The sequence below is a fragment of the Haemaphysalis longicornis genome, unplaced genomic scaffold, assembly GCF_048455015.1.
Source record: "Haemaphysalis longicornis isolate Haplotype H1 unplaced genomic scaffold, Haemaphysalis longicornis Haplotype H1 scaffold_2, whole genome shotgun sequence".
NCBI classification, from domain to species: Eukaryota; Metazoa; Arthropoda; class Arachnida; order Ixodida; family Ixodidae; genus Haemaphysalis; species Haemaphysalis longicornis.
In genome coordinates, this window is record NW_027526295.1 from 222371241 (window position 1) to 222383277 (window position 12037).

The window sequence follows — 12037 nt, forward strand, 5'->3', positions numbered from 1 at the left end:
AAACATCAACTATTATCATCATCGTTTTCCATTTCAGTTTGTTTTGGATCTAGCTGTTCCGTCAATACAATTCGTCTTTTCTCTAACACCTAAATGCCTCGTTCTTCTACACTTGGAAAAGCACCTCTTTGCAGCAAAAAACCTGCATCACAGCTTATTACATGGCTCATTTGGAGAGGATTTTCAATGAAGTTGATGTACTTTTTTTCAGTGTTTAAAATTCAAAAACTTGGCGAAGTGCGCGGCTCTCGATACAAAGTACAATTCCAATGCGTCTACTGTACCTGCCAAGGTGTCACCGATGTAGTCAACTAAAAGGGGGGGGGGAACGCTTGCTGCCATTGCAGTTTGCGTGCCATGTTCCGTACCTTTTGGCCCGTGTAAGACTTTTCCTTCTATATACTTCTCCCAGCTTTGTGCTATGGCCTCACACTTCACCTTCACTTCGTGCTATCCACCTCGCACATTTAGATAGCGAGTTGACTCATCTGAACGTAACATAATTCTCAGCAGCAGCGGAACTACAGGAAATGCTCGATGCAGCATTCCAATTCTTTTAGCATTTTGGCAGCACTCGTTCTATCAAGGCATGGATTTTATTTTTTGTAATGCCAGAACTCTCTGGGATACATTTACTGGCCACTTAAATTACAATAAGGCTCTATCGATGAGGAAATCTAGATAATCCTGTGAAAGGCACATAAGCTCCCGAAACTTGTTCCAGTCAACAGACACTTCCTTCTGTTCCTTGGGCTCATGAGTAGAAATATACATCAGCAGCCAGAGCAGAAAATGACTTTTGGGTCGTGTCCAATCCCATCACCCTCATATGCAAACATGTCAGTTAATAAAAGCAGTTTAGTTTCAATGACAACTCCTCACTCGAACACTTTGGTAATTCATTCGTTGCAGCTGGAGATGACAGCCAGAGTCTGTTCACAGCTGGCAGTGGATATGCACGGTGCAAATGCTCGTAATATCGCTTTTCATAAGCATTGTGGCTATCTGTTACTTCAAAGAAGGTACAGGATGAAAAAAAAGTAGAACTTTATTTTTAGAACGGCTCGAGTAGTAAGTAGAGGTACAGGGTCATCCTAAGAGCGAGTCCAACGCTTTGTCCCGGTCGTTTTGGGCTTGTACAAGGGCCTTCGCAATGGTGTCTCGCTCAAAGCCAAGAGCCAGGAACTGTTTCTGCAGCTGCAAAAATTCCAGCGCCTGCACACACAAACACAAAGAATGTTTGCAATGTTTGCACAAAAAAGGAAGATATCTGCACATTGTTTTGCCTAGGTATGCACATTTCCTTGACTCGCAAAATCAGAGCGAAATCTGCCATGCTTGGTAAGATGCAATAGTCACCGGCCTTATGGTACAGATGTAAAGCCCTGTGGGAGCTTTGGAAAAAAAAAAAAAAAAAAAAAAAAAAAAAAAAAAAAAAAAGAGTTCGAACTGTGACCAACCTTCTTTTTTTCTTTTCAGACTTTTAGATATAATTCCAACCAGTATTCTAGACTTGTAGTTATTCAAAATTAATATGTCTAGCATTATTTAAAAGCTGCTTATTTCAAATAGCACTTTTCTTTGCTTGTCCAATGTCTGCACTGGGAGAAAAGTGCTTTTGTGGCCATAAATGGGCAAACATGAATATTCAATAAATGCATGAAACACAGCACTTCCTGTTTATAATTTCCACAGGCAGAAAGAAGTGTGTAAAGTTGCTTGCTTTGATTTGTCTAATAGTACTTATTTTGAATCTGATTTTTCGCTTACAGTACAAATTGTCTAAAAAGGAATTCAGCACAGCATTTTACAGGCATAGAATTGTGCGAAGTGCTTTAGACAATTTCCGATACAACACTATAGGAGTGCGTATTGAACTACCCAAGTGTATGTCAGCTGGAACCACCTGGCCTATGATTTAATTCCCAGCAAACATTATTATTAAAGTTACGGTAATGAAAATAGCAAAGAGATGTTAAGCACAAACCTTAGAACTTTCATAAAAATATTGCTTAATGGATGAGGCTAAGCACTGAGTGCGCCCAAATGTTTGATGTCTTGCTTGTTTCAAAGAGATTCGGCACACGCTTTTATAGGCAAAGTATTGTGCAATGTGCTTTAAACTATGTCCAATACAACGCTTTAGAAGTGCCTATTCATCTACCAAAGAGTATGAAATCTGGGACAAGCTGAAACCAACTACTTATGATTTAATTTCTAACAGGCTTCATTGTTACAATTAGGGTAGAAAGAAGTAGCAAAGACAAGAAGGTGACAAACTTTGAATATAGAATTGTGACAAGTTTCGTAAAAATACTGCTTAAAAAACACTGGTTTTGAGAACCGAAAATTTGCCAAAAAGTTTATTGTATGTAATAATTTTATTTGCAGTGTACAGGCCCCAAAGGATGTACCTGCAAAACATTATAGCTGTACCATAAGTATTTACTGAGCGGTCACCCTTTTAAGTTGCCTAAATGACTATTTTCACACGTTTCCCAACTTCGTGCCTTGTTTTCTCTGGGTCAACTTTTTTCTCGCGAGGTCAACTGTCGGGTATAATATCTTGGGATGTACTAATCAGATTTGTATCATTTTTGCTGCATTTCAAAGCTTATGAACTGAACAGTGCAATAAAACCACAAAAATATAGGACCTCTTTTTGCTAGCACAATTTTTTTATGCAGTTTGTTTTACAAAAACTTTGGTAATTGACGACCTCACATTTAACAAGTTTACAGCAATTGCAGAAACAACGCTAAAACTTACTACAGTGGTATAGCTGCACTCTCTGGTCCTTCTAGAGCACTAAGGGATAAAAAGTATTAGAGTATTTCATAAGTAGATAATGAAAAAATTGCTCGAGAGAGAGAGAGATAAACTTTATTTTGAAGCCTGTGTCCAAAGGACTGCTCGGCTTCTTGGTTAGGTTGCAGGGACTATAATAGTCCTGGCGTGTTTTTAACGTGGTGCACCAGCGTGGTCCAATAGAGCTCTTCAAGCTCCTTAGGGGGTGTGACCCATGCCTCCCAGCAAGTAGGGCGCTTTGTGGCAGGAATTGGTTGCAGGGAAGATCTCGGGGTGCTTTGTATGTTTGGGCATGTCCAGAGCGAAACGGCATGGCATAACATGTTGCACAACTCTGAACTTACACTGCATAGATGAAAACTGACTGCATATTTGTGCTCAGGATGTTAAAATACACCTAATGTGTACATATCAGGCACATAGGTTAAAAAATAACAAAAATATCCTCAAGACCAGTGTCCCCCCTTAATGGATGAGGCTAAGCATGGAATTAGTTGTGCCTAAATCAAGGGGGTGAATAATGTCAATCTCATCGTCCTGCCTGTTGGAGAGCAAAAACACAAGTATTTTGCAGCTCACTCAAAACTTCTGTGGTAGGAACAGGCACACCTTTTGCGCACTGCTGTGCTCCCTCACTCCCTCATCCAGTTTTGGTCCTTTGGAAGATGTTTGAGTGGATACTGTAGTGCATCGGCTTGCACCACACACATTGCTAATGTATTGCCATAAAATTGTGAGCAAGCATCTCCCCCCCTCCCCACACAAGTTAGGGCAATTTGAAACTGCCGCCCTTTTCCAATCAAGTGCCCTCGCACAACACTGGCGCCCCCTTCCCAATCCTAGGCATTTTTCTAGCCTTAAAAGGCACATTCCCACTGGCGATTTGCCTCGTCGCGCGACGAAAAGCGGTGTCGCAAAGCGACAAGCCGGCCGTCGGTTTTCGTCGCTTTGCGACGGCGGAGCAGATCGCTCTCGGTTCGAATTTCCTCGTCGTGCGACGGCCCCGCAAAACCGGTAAGCCAATCATGGCCGTGGAGTAGGCTGACGTAGCCGGAAACGAAACGTTTCTTTACATCCGGCTATGGAAACAGCGGCGGGCAGGCAAGCCGCCGCCGCTGGGCTCGTTTGGCCAGTGCCGGCTGTACCCGCCGGGTCGGGCCGGCAAGCAACTTCCCGTGCGCTTCAGTTCTTTCGTCAGTGGCTTCAGCGTACGCGTGCACTAATCAACGAATAGCGTGGAACTCATCAGTGTGGAGAAACATGTATGGATTGTAAAAGCAAGTAATCATCGTATAAAGGTGGATAGCGAGACGGTAGGTTGACTTGCAGCCTCTTCGTACTTCTATCGGCGACTGGTAAACACGCGTAGAGTTCGGAGGCGCGAGAACTTTGTGCCCGTGAAAAGAAGTGAAATTTGTGGGCCGTGATGCAGGTGTTGTGACGTGAAAGCAAGCGTGTGCATTTCTTCGTGCAATATGCAATAATATGTTGAAAAGAGCCTTCTTAAGTTTGTTATTTTCTGCTCCTCCCGCAACCCGCAATGCTTTCGGCATTGTTCCAGGTTAGTAGCATGTGTTTTAGTTTGCTTTTTACCTGCTTTTGTCGCGCTCGTGTAACATAATTTTCTTTGACTGCAAATGGGGGGGGAGGGGGGGGGGGGGGGGATTTCACAACGCCTACGAGGCGCCAGCTGCAAAACGCATCACCGCCGTTATGGCAACAAGGGCCAGTTTGCCTTGACTTGGCTCGGATTGCGTCCTGAAAACAGGTGCACCGCGATGTCGCTTTCAATGGGGAACCTCAAGTAGTTAGTTTCGTTTCTGAAAGTCGCCGTACACCCTTGGGCGCAGGTCGGGCGCAGAATCGCCAAATTTAGAGGAGATGTAGCAGGATGTAGCAGCCAGAGCACTTGGGCGCAGTTTGGCGCAATTGGCGCAGCAGTAGCATCACTGCTTTTTCACCAAGAATTCCATTCTGGTGAGCAAGTGGCAAGCACTGACATGTACCAGCAGCCCAGTTCACCATGTTGTCACCGCTTGTCGCATCGCCATTCGTGTGCACGATGCTGGCAACTGCGTGAGTGGGCCTGGCACGCGAGCCGTGGGCTCTCACGGGTCTGAAACTGTCTGTGCAGGTTGGAGCGTTTTGACATGCTACTGTGGCCAAACGGCACCTGTGTTCAGCCTTTAACATTCCGAGTTCAGCCACCTGGTTCGTTTGTGGCACTCTGAGCCAGTCCGCCATGAGGAATGCGCTTTGAACCGTGCCGAACCGGTCCCTGCCGTCACGTGACTGATCAGACCATGTACTTGTCTGTCGTTCAGGTTCACAGTAGCACGCACCAATTCTGTCTGAATGGTTTTTACATAGCACCAACCTGCTGATAGCCGTCTGGGTTGAGTCTTAAGGCTTCCTCAGCATCCATGTCACTGAACCCAGCATCAACAAGAGACTGCACTTGGCACAGGTACTCGACCACCTAGAAAAAGAAGCATTCCATTGATTACGCTCCCTGCAGTGCCCACACCTAGGACATTTTGCTGCTAACCCACTAGGCACAACTATTCAGTAAAAAATGTTCGTTCAACGCTAATACTGCCCAAAGTAACAAGAAAGGATCTGGGCAACAAATGATTGCAATATACATAAGCTGAATTTCTGCCACAAAAGTGATTAATGTGAGATACAGCATATCTGACAAAAATAGAGACGAATGCTAAAGAACAGGCACTCCGGAGCAGAAGTAATAGAAAAAAGAAAGGAGGAAGTAAAGGAAGGAAAGAATCCTACACTTGAAAATGTATGCCGTAAAAATATTTTATATCTCTGCAACACACGTGAAAACAGACTAACTCATTCACCGCTGAACTGAACCAAAAGTCACACTCTTATTATCATAAAAGTGACACAGTTAATTAACGATCCTACTCTCACTTTCAAATAAAGGAAAAAATGGCTCAGGTTTAACACCTACAAACCCAGTTATCACAAGTGAAAGCACGAAAGCAAAGACTATGTACACAGTGCTTCGTGAAAGCTTGCTTTTTCTTAAAATTTCGCAGCCTGCCATCTAGCTGTATTTACTGGATGAAAGGAACGCACAGAGAGCCCTGCCAGCACGCCATCAATTGTAAGACTGAGGGACATAGTGCCGGCAAAGCATCCATTAAACCCTCACCTAGTCAGATATTTCGCATGTGCTGAAGCACAGATACAGACACCCCAGCCAGTGCCGAGTGATCAAGCACAGGCAAAGCAGCCATTTAATCTTCGCCTGGAGTAAAGTTTGGTTCGATGTTGAGTATGGCGGTGTCATCGTGGAGGGGTGTGAGGTATCCGATTACGAGATGGAAGGAGGTAGTATGCACAAATATTTACAAGTTTGCTCAAATGCACAAGTATGCACGAATATTTACAGAAGAGAAAACATGAACAAGACAAAAGTCTAACTTGGTTACAATTAAAACGCGCCGCAGTACATGAGGAGGGTATCACCACATGATCCCTGATTGGGGCCCAGAGGCCGAAAAGTTGCCGAACCGCTGCACGGTTGTTGAGAAATGCGTTGGGTTCTGGCGCCCAGAAACTGCCACGGGAGCGAGTTTTGCTTGCGACCGCTCGCAGCTGCAGCTCTGGACAAACTCGATGAATTTTGCACATTCCCTCACCGGCTTGCCTACCTCAACCCAACCTGAGGGCCTTGACGTTTGACAGTCAGGGAGAAGAAAGGCATTCCCCCAGAGTTTCTCAGGGAACAAAACACCTCCGCTGGCGGCGACCGTTTCCTTCGCTCCTGCCAACGGGGAGGATGCGGAACAAAACGTGCACGAGGAGAGGGAGGGAGCCCATTGGCGTCGCTGCCATCACTGCACCTAGTCAAGTGGTGCCACAGTTGCGAGGCTCCGAGACAGCGAAGCGATAAAGAAAGAAAAGAGCAGCTTTTGCGCCGGCGGCCGAAGGTCCTTCGTGGCGTGATAAATGAACTTGAAAGATGTAGTGCAGTAGAGCTTTTGCTCTATAAACTGGAATTTCAGGTTTACTCAATGCACTCAAGATGTTTTACTGCAAATGCAGGCCCCGGACTAAGAAACTTCTTTAGCGATGAACGCTGAATGGCCTTTATGTCAGTTGTGAACACCATGCTACATACATGATCTCCATAAAGTGGAAAGAGAAGCAGCTACACTGCAGCTTGAGCCAAAATTATTGAAAGAAGTACAGCTCAGATCATAATCTCAGAACAGCAACTCTACACGTTGGGAAGGTAGACGATAGTACTCAAATGATTACAAGGCCAATGAAATACCTTTTTGTCGTCACTGCTTCCTTGAGATTGCAGGGCGCGCTGCGCTCGGTGCTTATCGAAGCCCATGTCCATGAGTGAGCGCAACAGAGGAGGGATCACCTCGGCAGGTGCTTGTGCACCAAGCACCCGTTCAGGCTTTTGCTGCTGCTGCTGCTGCTGCTGCTGCTGTGGTCGCTGGAAGAGCAAGTTGACAGATCGATAGGCAAAACAAGTGGTGCATTTGCAACAGAAAAAGTTGCCAAGGATAGCTTTCAATTGGGCTGGAATGCTTTCAACTGATCCCACCAAACCTGCCACTGTACCTTTCCCCTTGGCTCATCCATACATGGAACCAAAAATGAAACGGAGCTGGTGAAGAAACATTCCCGACGGTGTGCCTACAGTGAAACAATCAGCTGTGATGTTGCGGGAAATTACACACGAAATGAAAGTGACCAGTGAAACATTGTTTGCATAGCACTGCCATTGCTGATGGAAACTCGGATACAGTGCTTCATTTTTTTTTTCTCCAGCCTAGCAGGTAAGGCTCGCATGGTAAGGCAACCAGGGAACTTACTGTTCCCTGCTGAGGTGTAGGTTCGCTTCGAGGTGAAAGCCCTGCAGGGGGGCTAACGGTTTGGTGCTCAGCAACCTTTTGGTCACTCAAGCTGCCCACGTCAGCGGCACTTCTGGAGAAACGAACCGAGGCACCGGTGTCATTGTGGTTCACCACGCACGCCTCACTGAGCTCCGGGGCTTCCCAAGCAGGGACTCCAGCGGGCGCCTCGGGTTCCCCTGAAGCCGCTCCGGGTGACTGCACAGTCATGCCCTGCAGGAGTAGTTCCATATACATGAACAGGGTGGTGCTGTTGCAATAACTGTGCAACCCTTGAGCACAATAGCCAAAAGCAGTGGTACCACATTAGCCCCGCATTGCTCTCATGTTACTGCTCTGTATGCGGGGACCTTCACGGCTCCCATGCCTCACTTGAACACTAGGTTGGGCCCAGTTTGGTTGGTGAGTGCTGCTATCTTGGCTAGCAGCGTTGTAATGTGTGTCCTGACTTTCTTTTGCTGTCCATGCATAGCGCGTCATTCTCTAGACAATGCTTTCATGTAGCTTCTGATCGGTCTCGTGCTAGCATTCTCCTCTTCCGAGAAGGCATCCCTCTCTCGTGAGCCTAGCTCCAATGCGCATGCTTCTGTGGGGACCTTCACGGCTCCCATGCCGTGAAGGACTCTGCTCATTGAAGCCTTTGGTGCTTTACGTGGAGAGTCCCACAACCAGATGGCCACAATGACAAGACAACCAAGTCTGAGCATATAAACAACTGTCATGCACGGCACAGACAGGGTTTTCTGAAAGATCGTGAAGTCATGTGCAGATTACGACCCGTTTATCATCATAGAAAGCCAGGCACGTAGCCAAGAATTTTTTTCGGGGGGGGGGGGGGGGGGGGGGGGGGGGGGGCACGGTCGACCAACAGATGGGACGGGGAAATAGGCAAGGCTTCTTGCGCGTTGTTTTTCAAATGAAGCTTGAAAGAATACACTTTAACATGTGATTTGTGTATGCTGAACGCTAACAGTAAAGCCCACCTTAAGGAACTTAGATGACGATGATGATAATGATGACCTAAATTCCCGTTCGCCGGCTTATGGGTAGGCCATGGGTTCGTCCGTAGAGCAGGCGGTTATGCGGGCACGCGCTTGTGAGCGTGATCATGAGTGTGCTCGTGAGTGGCGTGCGGTCCACCCAAAGTTCGTCAGGCAAAAGTGGAGGCCAACATTGGGTGTTTACTATCAAAATTCGCGTATTTTAGATTTCCCTTTAGGAAAGGAACTAATAAGTTTTTTTATCAGCTATGAAGTACAGTCGAGCACAATTTGAAGGTTATCACGCCAGCATCGAGAGGCCACACGTGCTACCGTCCTATGGTTTCGTTTCGGAACCATGAAAATCAAGATTTTGCACTCTTCTCTCCCTTGTTGGCTGTTCCATGCTACAACAATGGCCCGCACGACTGACTGCCACCCTTTGGGTTTTAAGCTTTACATTAGTTGTTATCAAGCACAGACTTGGTTGCCTTTTATCTACAACGATAACGAAACTGGCATGGAAGATTTCCCGCGATAACCTTCGAATTGCAGTGGACTGTACGTGCAGCACACCCGCATATTATGGCGGTGAAGCTAGCAAACGTGCGTCTTCGTCCTTAAAGGAGCCATGAAGAGAAAATACAACTTCGTTTAATTTGATAGAACTAGGAGTCCGTATCTCACTCAGCTCTATTAGAGCCACAAAATATGTTTTTTAACGAAAAAAAAAGCAAGAAGTATTTAAAAACTTTCAAATTTTGCGCCACAGTGACGTGTTATGAGCAAGAATGACGTCATACGGGCCAACAATAAAATATAATTTTCAGGGCGTTAACTGCACGTTAGCATTCAAGTGATGCGGTCAAATGGCACTAGAGGCCACATTACAGACGTCCAGTCATGTGTCGTCGCGACAGGTCAGTTAGGCGGCCGCCAATTGCACAAACAAGGTTCCGTGATGTCACAGAAAAGTTACTCCACTCAAGAAATAATACACCCCTGTCTTGTGTAAACTCATGGACACAAGTGCTTCAACTGTTTTTTCCCAAGAGAAATCTAATGGTTGAAGCATGCCAACATCACATCTCACCTGAAAGACGGAGCTGAGTTCTTCCAGGTCGTTAATTGTTTGGAGCTCAACAAAATCGAAGGGACTTGAAGCGTCATTTTCAAACTCTGCTAAACTGAAGGACTTCTCGGCTGTGGACCGCTTGGCAGCAGTGCTGGCTGCCTCGGAGGCCTGTGCTGGCTGAAGAATGCTGGAGGGTGCAGCCGCGGCAGCGGTGACGACAGCTGGTGGCACAGAAGTCGCTGACCCAGGGCTGGTGTCACTCACTACAGACTGCTCCTTCCCGGCCGGCTGAGTGAACTGCTGGATGTCAGCTGCCACGCGTTCTGTCTGCGCTTGCCTTTTGGACTCCTGCTCCCGGCGGTAGCGCTCCGCAAACTCGATGGTTTTCAGCTCCAAATCAAAGTCATACTGCAAGGTAATTAGAATTGTGCAGGAATGTGATGCTTGGTCACACGAATGTTTTACTGAATACATTCACTTAATAAATTCAACGAGCCAATGTTTTAACTGAAATGCCACAAAATTATTTAAGGCGATGGGTTTTCTCCCAGTGAACGTATTCATCAATAGTTCCTGCCGCGCTTTGTTAGGAACAAGGAAATTTGTATGCACAGTGTCATTTGGTGGTGCAAAACATTTTGCAACAGTGTACGAATGACTGTTATCAATGGCACACTGCAAGACCTTTGTGACTTGAAAATATGTGCATATGCGAGATAAAGCAGTGGCCACTCAAACAAAAAGTGTAATGCATAAAATTGTCTTGGAGTGTCTGCAGCATGTTTCCACAGACACAAATCGGCTAAGCTCAAGCAGAATACCATACCACCAAGTGGTGTCATACACTTTCTCCAGGTCAAAAAATGTTGACATTGTGGGGACTAAGACCCTCCACTTGGGGCGAGGAGGCGCTAGCGACACTTTCCTCCTTAGTGGTACGAGGGAGATCCTAGCGTGCCTCCCTCTTCTCCCTAAGGGGGGACTTGGGACGTGCGCCAGAGACAACCGGGGAGACCACCTTCGGGACGCACACCACGCGGTATGTAAATGCCTTTCGGCCACCTTTGGCCATTCTAGCATTGGCCATTGTTCCCCACAAGTGCAAGTCACGGCACCCACAGTGATGTTTGGTGAGTCTCCGGGCATATTCCATGCCTTTGGTGGGTTGCCCGCGTCTGCGCTGTGACGGCGTGCACTGTCTAAGGTTAGCAGACAAGCGCCTATGCCGGCCGGTCGAGCCCAGAGGCTTGAAATGCATAGAGGCCACAGCGAGCCCCCTTCTCCTACTTCAGAGCGAGCGTCGTGACGTGTCAAGACATACGCAGGTGGACACTTTAGGTTTTAGGTTTTCTGTAATTGGGTTTCCCATCATTGGGAGACACTTGGCTTCTGATGACCGTAATCATGTGCCACCAGGGTAGTGTGGAAATTGTGCAGCTGGATAATTTCTCGTATATGTTGCAATTCCACGCCCAGCCTATCCACAGCGTGGCCTGAGCGCCTTCGGTACATCTGACCGTTTTCAGCAAGCACATCGTACCCCTTCAGCAAGCGCATCGTAGAATTGTACATTTCGTTATCTAGTCACGAAGATCCTGTGTAGAATAGTGTAAAAAGATTAAGTTTTGACAGTGTTGAGAAAACGAAAAGAAAAAGGATGCGCTATGGCTTCCCTCTTGGCTGGTGAGAGGGGAAACAAGGCTGTTGCTAGGCTGGCTTTGCCCTTTTCTGGTTCTTGGAAATTCAGAGGGTAGTTTAGTTTGTACTTTGTTTTGGGTTCCTCCGCGGCACCAAGTAGTGGGTTAGAGAGGGTGCTGGGTTTTCCTTTGGGCACCCGTTGCGGTGGCTCAGTGGCTAAGGCGCTGTGCTACTGTGCACGAGCCCGCGGTTCGATTCCCGGCAGCAGCGGCCGGCCGCTTTTCTATTTTGGAGGCGAAAAGCAAAAGTGCCCGTGAAAGATCCCCAGGTGGTCAAAATTAATCCACAGCCCTCCACTACAGCGCGCCTCATTGTCTGTGAAGCGTTGGCGCATTAAACCCCACAATTCATCAATCAATCAATCAATCAATCAATCAATGAACCAACCAACCAACCAACCAACCACCCAATCAATCAATCAATCAATCAATTTTCCCTCGGCTCCGTGTTTATTTTCACCGCCGTGCTATCCTTGCGTGGACAAGGAAGGGGAGATCGGGAGCAGCAGTATTAGTCGCCTGTCGGCATGTTGCACGGGTCCATGGTGTCTTTTGGCATGCCATCAGTTCTGGTGT

At 46.8% G+C, this 12037-nt stretch overlaps 1 protein-coding gene across 4 annotated transcripts in view; it reads right to left on the reverse strand.

The window, feature by feature from the left end:
* Positions 1 to 1030: 1030 nt before the first annotated feature.
* The window catches only part of LOC144169975 (uncharacterized), a 14930-nt gene continuing 3923 nt past the window's right edge, over positions 1031 to 12037 (reverse strand). For 3 of the 4 annotated variants that reach the window (XM_077699455.1, XM_077699453.1, XM_077699454.1), the window contains exons 4-8: positions 9783 to 10172; positions 7671 to 7922; positions 7115 to 7288; positions 5186 to 5287; positions 1031 to 1215 (exon numbers count right to left, since the gene is read on the reverse strand). In XM_077699455.1, coding sequence (XP_077555581.1) covers positions 1090 to 1215; positions 5186 to 5287; positions 7115 to 7288; positions 7671 to 7922; positions 9783 to 10172 — 1044 coding nt within the window. In that variant the 3' untranslated portion in view covers positions 1031 to 1089. The remainder of the gene's footprint in view (positions 1216 to 5185; positions 5288 to 7114; positions 7289 to 7670; positions 7923 to 9782; positions 10173 to 12037) is intronic. The other variant, XM_077699456.1, reaches the window with a different exon arrangement.